Source organism: Thunnus maccoyii, chromosome 14, assembly GCF_910596095.1.
Source record: "Thunnus maccoyii chromosome 14, fThuMac1.1, whole genome shotgun sequence".
Classification (NCBI taxonomy): Eukaryota; Metazoa; Chordata; class Actinopteri; order Scombriformes; family Scombridae; genus Thunnus; species Thunnus maccoyii.
In genome coordinates this window covers 15,794,301-15,807,478 of record NC_056546.1, presented here as the reverse complement: position 1 = coordinate 15,807,478, position 13,178 = coordinate 15,794,301, and the positions used below count along the sequence as shown (strand labels likewise).

The 13,178-nt window shown below is 40.1% G+C and overlaps 1 protein-coding gene across 4 annotated transcripts in view; it reads left to right on the top strand.

Moving 5' to 3' along the window:
• Positions 1 to 13,178, top strand: part of LOC121911912 (serine/threonine-protein kinase MARK1-like) — a 31,644-nt gene that overhangs the window by 9,444 nt on the left and 9,022 nt on the right. For 2 of the 4 annotated variants that reach the window (XM_042433855.1, XM_042433854.1), the window contains exons 4-7: positions 8,213 to 8,261; positions 8,904 to 8,969; positions 9,355 to 9,425; positions 12,867 to 12,923. In XM_042433855.1, coding sequence (XP_042289789.1) covers positions 8,213 to 8,261; positions 8,904 to 8,969; positions 9,355 to 9,425; positions 12,867 to 12,923 — 243 coding nt within the window. Of the gene's footprint in view, positions 1 to 3,831; positions 3,899 to 8,212; positions 8,262 to 8,903; positions 8,970 to 9,354; positions 9,426 to 12,866; positions 12,924 to 13,178 lie in introns of those variants that run through there. The other 2 variants (XM_042433856.1, XM_042433857.1) reach the window with 2 other exon arrangements.

The following is a 13,178-nucleotide window of genomic DNA, read 5'->3' as shown; positions in this document are numbered from 1 at the left end:
TGCAGATCTGTAACACAAGAACAATTTTTAGCCTATGAGGGCATTTCTAGCATGATTCTGTTCCTGGCATTGTTCTCCACGAGCAAAGCACATCTGTAATTGACTTGGATCTTAATGGGATCCGACTGCAATTCTTCAGCCAATCAGCGCAAAAGACGCTGCGAGAATTTCAAGATCTCACTTCCACACTCATCTAATTTGACTGAGATTTATTTTCATTGTGTGAGCTCTTTTGTTAAACAGCCCATTATGTGGTTTCTAATCTGTGCACACACAGCGGGGTGATGAACATTTAAAGGCTAATGTGTGTGTGGCTTTTAGATTAGAATATAAACTGGCAGTGACTTCAACGATTTGGGTGTTGTCTAGGTCATGAGTGGTTACATGCCCGATGGGTCATGCTGTCCGCTGCCTGGTGATAAACGTACAGTAGCAGGGCAGACGTATCATGTGAGACTGCAGGCCAATCAGGTCTTTCTGATTAATTATTCAGTGGGCCTTTCACATATTGTCTGCAGTAGATCCGAGAGGGTCAATATCTAGAAGTCTTATGGCGTTTTATGGGGGAATAGCTTTTATTTGTGTAAAAGCATGTACATGCACATTGGCATTGTTGGGTGTATGTGTGCTCATTTGTTATACTTAATGTGTTTATGTATCTGTGTCTGAGTGCAGAGATGTATTTGTATGCCTGTGTGGGAGACTTAATGCATGATGTAGCTGTATATTTTAATGTCTTGTGCTCACTCCTATAGATTGCTGTAATGGTATACAGGGGTGCCATCTGCAATGCAGAAGCTTCTCTTATAATGCAGCAGTCGTCTCCCGGATTGAATCGATTGTCTCATTGACTCAGTGTCCTATGCCATTCTTGTAAAAGCTCCACTATGGCAGCATTAAAGGGAACATCCACCTTAAAGAATATAGCTGGTGATATTCTGTATTTTTATTAATGTAAATAAATATCACATGCAGAGCTAAACCAACAATGAATTAATGGTACTTACAGGTATTGTGTGTGTATCCAAAACCTGATTGATCTTATTCGTCTGTGCCGAAGACCTCTGTTGTTGTCCAAAAACTACTTAAAACATGTCAGTCAGCTACATCATTGCACTGGGTGACATTTCCCTTCATTACAAAGAGTTTGGGCATTAGAGTTTGTTTAGAAACAGCTCTAAAGTCTAATAAAAGTGATCACCTTTTGAGTCTCCAGAGAGTAGTTCCGTGGAACGCAGAGGCCACTGTACATGCACTGGAATATAGTTCATAATGTATAGACTTTATATTTATTTTTATATTTACTTTATATTTTTATATTTTCCATGTTTTTTCAACTTGTATGAAGTTAGCAGTAGAAAATGAAGTGCTCTGTACCTGGTTGTGGAAATGTCTGGACCACACGATTATATGCACAACAGAAATTCCACTTTTTATCTTTTGAGTCCTGTGTTCTGCTGGAGGCAATAAGGAATCCAAGTTTTGGCACCCAAGTTACATCAGTGCTTACAACCACTGTTGCCCTCAGAGTCTGATCCAGACATTGCAAATTTCTCAAAGAACTTTAGTATAAAGTCAAGACGGTGTGAAATGTAGCACAACAAGCTAGCGAAGTTCTGTAAAAAGAATCGCATTCCCAGGCATGTGCAGTGGCATCTGCCTTACACAGAACTACTATCTGGAGACCAAAACCATGATCATGTTATTAGTCTGTTTCTAAATTAATTAACGTGACCATAATCTTTGTGGTGAAGAAACATGTCACCCAGCGAAGCAGTGTGCCTCATTGACATGTTTTTAATAGAGTTTGGACAACGATGGAGGTCTACAGCACAGAGGAATGAGATATATCAGGCTGATTGTAAGTAGGATTGGCTCATTGTGGGATTGGCTGTGCACGTGAGATTTGTTGACCATAAGAAAATATAGAAAATTGCCAGCCATATCCTTTAATACAGATTTTGCTTGGTTGTTCTCAACATTGGACTGGCCAAGTAATATCTGGGAAAAATGAAGTCTGGGCTAGAAACAAAAACATAAACATTGTCATTCTTTGGTTGCCATTCCTGGTCCTCAGGGATTATAGTTCTGCTGGTTTTCTATCACACCAGCCAGTTAATTGAAGATAAAAGCAATGATTATCAGATTGGATGGTTAGAATTGAAACATTGAATTAAAACAAGTCCAGGGTCCAGAGAGCAATAATTGAAAACCATCACTCTGATATAAACAAACAGATCTATAGAAGTAGTGTGGATCATTTTATCCTTCAATGAACTTCGTTGCGGAATATCTAAAATCATAAAAAAATGAAATCTTCTCTTGCAGTTGGAGGTTCCCACTGGGTACTGTCTACATCTTCGGTCTTCAGTGACGTCAGCATATCTTGCTGACATCAGTTATTTCATTATTTTTGCTTCAGTTGCTCGTTTTGTTGGAGGCCCTCTTCATTTTTTTTTAGAAGTCTAGACTGAATCTGACTACATTCCCAGAGGGTGTCTGGGCTGCTCTGCTTGCTCTGTTCCCATCATGACTCTCACCATGGGAAAGCAGCGAGAAAATTTAACGATGAATGGATTTTAAATTCAAGAAGACATACACAAATTCTGCTTTAGAATGGATTTTCTCCTCTTAACATCTATGGCATTGTAGTCATTCTGCACTGGACAGTACATTGATCATACCACAGTGCACATTTTCATGGTTAAACATGGCATTCTGTATAGCTGAGCAGGCTATTTTTAGAGGCGGAGACGGGTATAATTATTGATTTAGTGACTCAGGCATCTTTACATGCTTGAAGAGCAGAGGTTGGAGCATTCTTTGGTGCTTCTGGAAATCTGGTGTCTAAGCTGACCTTGCTCTGCATCAAAGTTGATTAGACATTTTGCACTAAGGTTAAACCAGGAGAAGAATTGCACCATGCAAACAATAGTACTAGTTTTTTGTTTGTGATCTTGTTTGTCAGTGTGGGTGAGCGAGGCTTGAGAGGTCTGATTTGGCCGCATCACTGCTCCACTGTTAACGGCTCTTTCATGTTAGCCTGTCAAAATGCCACTGATCTCTCTTTTTATGGTCCCAGAGGAGCCCGGCTGTGGGCACACCATCTGGCACTGTAGGCACAGCCAGCGCTCTGGCAGATCCTATACAACCACACACACACAAGCCTGCATGAAACATACTGACATGCACAGGAGGAGATCCTTTGCTTTATGCAGAAGGCTCTAGCCGGCAGAACTTCTGTTCTTTTCAGAGTTTCAGTCACGGTTTTGACAACATTTCACACATGTTCATGCATACTCGTACTCATAATTTCACTCACATACACATGCAAACATAGGCATCGTCTCACTTATTTCCCAGTAGGATTTAGTTGAGGTTCACATTGCAGAGATGAAAATTTGATTTTATCACTGACTTTGTTGAGCTTATCTTTGTCAGTGTAGTGTTTCCCTGCATGTGTTCGATTTAAAAGATGCTTGTAGAGCCCAGAATGAGTCATGAGGTTAGAATGAAGCTCTGGTCTGTTCCTTTATGGCCCATTGGCGTTCTCTGGCCGGGTGTGACTTTGTGGCGGTTTCACTCTAACAGGAAATGAGGTCAGCTGAGCTTCTAAAGCACCTCCTTAGATCCGCCACAGGAAATGCATCACATGTCATCTGTGGTCAGGGATGTTGACATTGTCATGGTTTTTAGGCATTTTATCCCTAAAATAGGCCTTGCCGTTAATCCCCTCTTTCACTGAGCAAACACTGCTCTCATCCCACCATCCCACCGCACTCTGTCCCTTTCTAATCTGTAAATAACAATCGTTTCTTTTCATTACTTCAGCTCAGTGAGGATGATAACAGCGATGAACTACGAAAGGTTACATGATCGACTAGTCAGACATGCTAACGTAGGTATGCTGTTTCACACAATTAAAGCTTGTGCTGTTCAGTATGTTAAAATGCAAGTCACATTCAGAAAAAACATTTGCCTTGTGTGGCACAAAACAGAGTGAAGAAAGTCAATGAAGCGATAAAAACACTGAGCTTCTCCAAAATTTCTCGAAAAAAAAAAATGCTAACCTTCAGTCTTCATGTCTTTTATCTGAGTGTGATGGTGTGATTTTTTTTCTAGTTTTTAAGTCAGTCAGGAAACATTCAGAACAACACACTTGGACTCTATTTATGTATTTTCTGCCAGTTGCAAAAAGCCCACCATGGGGTCAAGCTCTGTTAATGGCTGTTGTTTATGTCTGTCTTGCGCCTGCCACTCTGCATTAGCCAATGAAATGCTGTGGAGCCCATGGGCGAACAGAGCTTTGATCTTGTTCAGATGAGTGGAATGTGATTGGGCAGACGGCACTGTTGTCTGAGGTGAATCATAAAATAAATCCAATGTCAAGGCTGCTAAGATATGCATTGATTTACGTGTGGATATGTTTTCAGTGCTGTCATGGCTTTGATTGTTTAAATGGTCTTTTTGGTCAAAGTCAAGTCTATTGCTGCCTAATGAATAAGAAGTGGCATATCTTTGCAGAAGCAGAGGGAGACAGGGACAGAGAGATGTGCCTTTTCTTGTTGGGGTTATTTTCAGTACCTCAGGAGTCGAGGACAGGACAGGAGAGTTTGTCTAAATGTCAGCGAGGCTTTCAATCCATCTGTCTGCCCTTGTGTTTGTCTTTCTGTCTCTTGCTGTCTTTCTTTGACAAACAAAGCAGTGGTTACTTACTGATGTATGGTTTTGAAATACTATCTGTGCACATGAAAACATGCACGCACACTCTCATTAGAGGGATGAGAGCTTCCAGGCTACTCATCTTATCAATAATCTCCATGTTGAATGAGCAGCTGTGCTGCTGTGACTGAAATAGTCCAGCCAGTTCCTGTAAGTGTTCCCAGTCTGATATCTGCTGTTCTGCTCCTTCTGCATGGGGACTCTGCTGTAATTAAGGCTAGTTTGGGAGTCTGGGCGCCCCTGGGTGGCTGGAAGTAGGTCACTGGCACAGACTACTGAGATTCAGGCGCATTGGAAACGGTGTGTTTTCATGTGTGTGTGATACACATTTTGTTTTTGCAGCTTTTTTTGTAATCATTTTCTTTAATCACTGTCTCAATTCATCAACCGCATCAAGCGTTTTTAATCACTTTAGTTTGGAAAAGGTCATTTAGCCTCACAGGAAGTTCGGCCCAAATATTCAGTACATGCTCACCTTGTCCAGAACAACCTTATAACCTGCATTATGCCAAGCTGTGACTCCCCTTCGTGCCTGTAGATATTATTGGTTTTAATACTAGACTGGATCAAAGATCCCAAACTCATTATCTCTTGTCAGCCTCCATGGTGGCAACATCCCTATTGAGCTTGTATTGACAGGCACTGTGTTTGTTGTCGTCGTTTTCCACAGCCCTTCTCAGATTTGTTCTAATTTTTGTTTCCAAGTGGCTGCACGCGTGCTTCCCATGTGAGGGGCTTTAGGGCAATGACGCAAACGAGAGAGAGAGAGAGAGAGAGAGAGAGAGAGAGAGAGAGAGGGAAAGAGAGAGAGTGAGGCAGAGATAGAGATCAAGATAAAACACTGACTGTTTACTCCATCACTCATTCAGAATAATGAAGAATTTCTGCCCTGAACGATGCGTCACATGTTAAAGCATAGGAGGATGCATATCTGAGGCTGTGACCTATGTGTTTATTTTTGTATACTGCAGGACATCTTCTGGTTATTATGTCAGTGTGTTTCCACTCTAATTGACTTGTTACCATGGGGGAACCTCTCAGGCCAACATAGCAGCTGATGAATATGGAGCAGGGTTCGCCACACAGGAGAAGTTCGCTATTCTGAGTCTCTAAGGAACTGTGGACAAAAACATGGTCCCACAACAAAATTGAACTCTGAAAGCTGCATTAGCACATATTCCTTTAAAATGTTTCATTTTGAAAGTCAAACTGACAGCTATCGTTATCATATCATCACTATTCATAGAGTACATTGTTAAGTACTCTATGAATTCCCTTTTATGAAAAGTTGCAGTGTTGTAGCAGCATAAGAATTACAAAACAAAGGCAGATAATAAATGAGTAGTAAAGATATAAATAACTAAAACCTTAACTAGAAACTGAACTTAAGTTAAAAACAAGGACCATACTCTTAATCTATATATATACAATGATAGTGCCTGATCATGGTTGTGCAGCATATTATGTTGTTTCAGTTTAAGTATTAAACTATTAAAATAGTTCAACTGCAAAGGGGAATCAGCAGTTATGCACCACTATTAGACATTTTATTAATACTACAACATATCCTGACTTTTCCTGTGCACTCATCAGGTTAGTTGCATTGACATTGTCCTGAATTTGAATTATGACATTATTCTATATTTTTCTTGTCAACAAATCCCATGAAAAGACCAAAAGTAACAATGTGTTCCCTGTCTGTGGACCTCAACCACAAGCCCATTGTTTCCTTATAACGTAAGGCTTATAACGTTAAAAACAAGTCACAAATATGTAAATATGTAGTTTCTAAAAGGCCATGTAATTTCCTGACACAGCTGGGCACTGTAGTTTTTAGCAAATGTTACTCAAATAGGAGTAAATTGTGCATTTGTTGGGGACTATCTGCAGCTGCGAATTAATACGCATTTGGTGCGCTATTGAGTATTTACAGCTGCAGGACTGTGTACTGCATGCGGCATTGACTTCAAATAAACTACAGTGCCCACGATCATTGTAATATAGGAACATCAAGGAACAACAATTGATATTTTTGGACAACAATGGAGCTCTATGGCTCATAGGAATAAGCTATATCAGGGTTAGCAACACAAGCAGTTCATGATAGGAGGATAAATACATTGTTTTCTTTCTTTCTTTTCCTTTTATGGAATTTGTTGAAAATAAGAAATACATAGAATATCTCCAGCCTAATTTTTTAAGCCCTTTGTAGCAACTCTCTGTTTCTGTGTGTGTATGTGTGTGTGTGTGCTTGGTCTAATGAGGTGAGAGGTGTCAGAAAGAGAGAAGCAGGCGAGCAAGTAGAGACAGAGAACTGAGTAGAGAATTAGAGGAGAGAGTACCTGCATGTTGTTGAACCAGACTGTAGCTGAGAGGTCCCACAGAGTCGGGCCTGCTCACACTGGTATAATGGCTGTGTTTGATGACCTAGAAACATAGACTACCCCAGCACTTATGTAAGACCTAAAAGGCCATTAGAAAAGTTGCACGCATATACTGATATACACACACGTGCATATGCATCACCACTGTCCATTCCCGTTCTTGATTTGACATGATAGATAATGACATGTTGAGTAACTGTCAATTTAAAATCGACAGGAGATGAAAGTATCACTCAGGAACCTTTTTGCTTAATCAAAGTGGTCAGCAAATTTCTAAATCTGTGTTCTGTCCCAGGTAGCAGGACAGTAGATGCTAAATCCCAGTCGAGTGAGTGTTGAAACTTAACACTCAGCACAGCGTCGGCGCAGCACGACTGGGAATCAGCAGTAATGTAAATGATTCAACAGCACCTCTAAGTGGCTGGAGGAGCTCGTCTGACATAAACAGTCATTGGCAAGATAGAGGAGATGGTTTTAAATGATTATAACCCTCAATGCTCTCCTATCTGCCTCTGCACTCAGCTGTAATACACAGCGCTTGGAGAAAGTAGACTGGCGAATTTTCCTTTTAGAGGTTTGTCCTAAGAATGGATAACAACTTTCCCCCTCTGCAGTATCAATATAAATCTCATTAGATGTTTAAATTCTGCTGTGTTTTTAAGAACTGCAGTACTAAAGCATCAATATGATTTTGCTGCTCTGTTTTTTTGTGTGTCCATGTTAAGATGATTATATGAGGCTGCAGATGCCAAACTGGCTGGAGGCCTTTGCACCGCTACCCGGCTGGCTGTGTGTGATGCTGCTGACTGGACTGCAGCGTTTTGGTGGAGTCGTAATTCTGCTCCTTATCTGTGTAGGCAGGGTTTAGTGCAGGCTTGTCACTGTACCAGTCATATTGCTTTACCGTAGTACAGTAGCCCCATGATCCTCAGGTCCTCTCATGTTCCTGTGGAGTGTAATCCAGTTTCAGAGGAATACACACTTTTATTGCGGCTTATCTCCCTAATCAGTGTTTTATAACATTTTCTACCAGTGCTTTCCCAGGAGAGTTGACGCTCATTTTGCGAGTTTTTGGATGTATTAAATGTTCTTCTGTGTCTCAACAGCTCTTCAGGGAAGTTCGAATAATGAAGATACTAAATCATCCAAATATAGGTAAGTTCAAAGAGGAATCTACAACAGCTTAATGACAGCCTAGTAATCATACTCCCATTTAAATCAAATTAGTATTACCTATTAAACCAACACCCAGCACCAATTAAAACCGGTATAACTCGAAAAATCAGAGATCACACTTAAATCCGAATTATTCCCTTTGTGTTATTTGTTCCCTTGTAATAAATGAGTTGTGATAAAAGCAATGGATAAACAGTATTTATAAATCTATTTGATATTTTTGAGCGGGTTCATCTGATTTCCTGTTCTCAAAGTAAGAATAACATCAAACTGAAGTTCCACAACTGAGTGATATCCTCCACAAAGCACTACTAGAAGCTAAGGTATGACCCAAGGATCTTTGAGGATCTTAACAGTAGCATTAGCTACAATCAAATGCTTTCTTAATAACTAGAAGTGATGGCAATTTACATTTATGGAAGATATTGCCTTCCTAAAGTATTTAGGGCTTCATTCAGACTCAGTTTTAATGCAGTGAGGGGACTCTAACCACACCAGTGAGCTCCACTGACTCTAGAACCTCCATTTGCCAAAACAATGTTTTTTAAGAAGCTAATTTATTTGATTCCTGTCTACTATTCTCTCCCTCACTCTACCCTTTTTTTCCAATTTCTCCTGCAGTGAAATTGTTTGAGGTGATTGAGACCGAGAAGACACTTTATTTGGTGATGGAGTATGCCAGTGGTGGTGAGTGAAGCATTAATGCATATCCACTAAATGTGTGACATTTGCTTGATTTTGCAAGCGTATTCCTGCTTGTTATCTCCACACTACGGGTGCGAGAGCCATTTTATTATGCATGCACCCAGATAAAAACACTGACAGTACATAGTGCCATGAGGTCATGTAAGTTTAAGCTGCCTCTAATGTAATATTCATCACAGAAAACTCTTTACAAATCTGTAACTCGAGCTCAAATACTTGCAAAACATGCCGTTTGGTGGTTGTTTTTATCTAACAAACTCTCACATGAATGATTACATGATTATAGCAAACCTCGTTGTGATAAAATGAAGATCACATGATGACAATGTTCTGATTGATCATTGTATGTTTCGTCTATCTGCTCCAGGAGAGGTATTCGACTATTTGGTGGCTCATGGCAGAATGAAGGAGAAGGAGGCCAGGGCCAAGTTCAGACAGGTGAGTCATCGGCATCACAGCACTTGCACCTCTGTCGTCATTTCATTAGTGTTTTCAGAGGGAAGGCTGCATGCACCAAGATCAAGCTTCGTCACTGACTGCAGAGGAAAGATGAAGATAGCTTGGTCGAAGAGAACGGGGGGGTTGAGAACTACTTCCTTATAGATGCGGCTCTGACACCTAGTGGTTCCACAACGAGGCATCTACGGCAGTTCATGTTTTCACCTCTTTCATGCTCGCTTATGCTCTGACAATGAGCAGAATCAGAGTATTTGTCCTTCAATCCTCTAATTATTCAATATAGCTAAAGCAAGATCCTGATAATCCATCTTTCACGTCCACACTATCCATGTTTAAATCCCTCAGAGAGGGTCTTAGATGACTCAGATGAACTGTGTGTGAAACAGTGTGGGTGTCTGTGTGTGTCACAGTACACATAGCTCAGCACTCAGAAAGGTAAAAGTGTTGAAGCATGCGTGTGCCTGAGTGCACACAGGTGGGAGGCATACTGTGTTTTCTGTTTGATTGATATTGTAGCTATGTTGGTGAGATTTCCCTGTCAACTGTCATAGCAACAGCTCGCTGTGTGATACACAGAAAGCGCAAAATTGAATTGCATGCAGTTCGTAAACCTCAAATAAAGATTATAACAGCTCAGTTATTCACAAGCTGGAAAAGATATCATGCCCTTCTGTCCCGCTGTAAACCAATTTAATTTAAATTAATTATTTTTTGTATTTTTATTGACCATTAACAATCAAAATGAATGGTATTTTTCCATGTGATGCTAACTTATTAAGTACTAAGATAGCAAAGTTTTTTGACTTAAAGACATCAAGACTCTCCTTCACAGTGAATCTGAATCATTATTGACTTAGTTGCTTTTCTTACCTGTGAAAAAAATTGCCCATAATTTACATTTAATTTTGCTGATGAAAAAATCTTGCTAACCTGAGATAAACCAGGGTTGTAGCTTCACGCAATAATGAATAATATTTTTTCAAATTTTGTGGTTTGTGCTGTTTGTGTGGATGTTTTCATACATCTTGTTTGCATGTTATCAGAGGTGAAATCCTCAGTCAGACATTGGGGGGGACCAAGCGGATATGGGTGTGGGTGGTGGGGTGGAGGTGGAGGTGCACTAGGTTATTCGCAATCATCATATTTTGGGTAGAAAATCAACCTAATAAACAATTCAGTTTGTTGAGGAGCCACAGTATTGAGATGGAGGCAACAATCTCAGAGACAGTTCTTCAACCTGGACAAATAAACCTAAATCTTTTTGAATGGAGAGATACTACCAGAGGTATGGGAGAAAAAAGTGGCGAACTGACCCTTTAAATGGACCAGAACAAAAGAGGCCCAGGTTTATCTGAGCAGCTAAAAAGGTCACCTCTGCCACTCTAGTCCCAGAACACAATTAAAACACTGAAAATCCATTTTGTGCATAATGATAAGCTTATCTTGGACTTTTAGCTACTTAAAATAAAAATGTCTTTACAGCTATGATGGAGCGCCAGATTCATCCAGAAGCGCTGCTTTATTCCAAATAATTTCACAGTATAAACCTGGCATTTGTGTGTAAAAGCTGACCTATCGGATGTATAGCAGAGCACAGAACATTAATTACAGTTATATCCTGACCGATACTGTTGGTGTGTTAATGAAGTTGCTGTGCCACGTGCGTAAATTTGCCCATTGCTCTCTCAATTTAAAGACACTTATTGTTTCAGCTGCTGCATGATGCTGCAGTATTGTATCAAGTCAAAGGAAAGAATCTGATGCACAGCCAGCTGTGGGCAACAAACAGAACATCAGTACTCCCACTAATGGTTCTGCAAAATCCTGGATTATATTTACAGACACCTGAATGACATTATTGTTAAGATTCAGACATTAATTTAACCTGTTTCAGACCTGCCTGAATCACATTAATAGCTGTGTTTTGACACACATTTCAAGTTATTTAATAAATGCGAAATACTTGAGAGAAGTAAAAGCAAAATGTATAAAAGTTGATTTGCGTTCTAAAGAAGTATGTGTGCACACCTCTGCTAACTGTAGCCTCGCAAATTGTGGTGTTTGCACTTTCTGCAATTTTCATTATGGACCAATCTCTGTGCTGAAATGTGGAAAAAAGCATGAAACCACTGCAGAAAGTGCTCCGTTAACTGTAATAAGCAACTTTACTGCCTATAATACATCCTTGGCCTGTATGCATCTTGTTATGTGCAGCACCATAATTTCATCCTCCCTCCGACGCTCCACATTAAGTTCCACTCTGTTACATTAAAATACCAGTTTTGAGGACCAGGCTTAAAACATTTGGGGCTGAAGAAGCCCTTGGGACCTACAGAATGGACCCAAAGCCTTGGCACGCATACTCGCACACTGTGCTTACAGCTGTTGTGTTTGCTGTTGCTGGGTGACATCAGAATCAGAATCAGCTTTACTGCCAAGTAGGTAATCAGATTACATACAAGGAATTCGATTTGGTGTTGTTATAGTGTGTAGCGGTCAAAAATATACAGACAAAAATATACACAAAAATAAGAGGTTCTAAATAATATAAAAAATAATTTACAATAGAAGAAAATGTAAGATATAAAAAAAAATAAAATAGAAAACAAAAATATAAAATATATTCTGGTGAGATGAGCAGCTATAGATTTTATAGAAATTTAAATATTAAATAGAGGAGAGTGGGATGAATGCACAGGGTATTGACCAGGAGTAAACAGTGTATGCAGTATGCATAATTTATAATAAGTTATACAGTTGCGTTAATGTAATGCGTCGTGTAGGATCAAGGCATGTACAGCTGGGAGAGCTGGCAGCAGGGTCGGATAATGGTGTTAAAGGTGGAGCTGAAGTCCACAAACAGGATCCTGGTGTAGGTTCCTGCAGTGTCCAGATGCTGGAGGATGAAGTGAAGGGCCATGTTTACAGCATCATCCACAGACCTGTTGGCTCTGTAAACGAACTGCAGGGGGTCTAGGGGAGTGGGTCCGTGATTGATTTAAGGTGGGACAGTACAGGGTGCTCAAAAGACTTAATGACCCCAGACGTCAGGGCGACTCAAACAAGATGCAGGAGGTTTTCTGTGAATGATACACATCCAGTGTGTTTTGGAGTTGGTTTAACTCTGAATATTGAGGGGAACAAATTAGCTTTCTTTCAGCTTTTGGGGGACTCTGATGTCATGACAATTACAAATACTGGGGGGGACAAATTGCCATGTTTCATATATTGGGGGGAAATGACCCCCCGTCTCCCACAGCAATTACACGCATGCATGTTATGCATCGTTTGTACAACTATACATCTGTCTATTCTCTTCTCTGTAATACACCTTGTAACTACTGATTTGAAAAGGGCCTATACTCTTACCCAACACACCTGTTTTTAATGTCCTACGACATGTGTGTGTTTGTATTCCAGATTGTGTCTGCCGTGCAGTATTGTCACCAGAGGAGGATAGTACACAGGGATCTAAAGGTGAGGACCCACATTTTCTCTATAAAGCCCCATTCAGATGAATAAACCTCCATAAATCCACTTAAAAGTCATAGAACTTGCCTGAGAATCATCACATTTGAAGTTTTCTTCAGTATCAAACTAATCCAGTGATAGTTGTCTGTATATCTATGGCTCCATTGCAAACAGGAACTGCTAATAGCAAATTTGACATACTTTTAATAACGGAAATTTGCCAAAATGTAAACAAATATAGGCTCAGAATGGGAAAAGGAG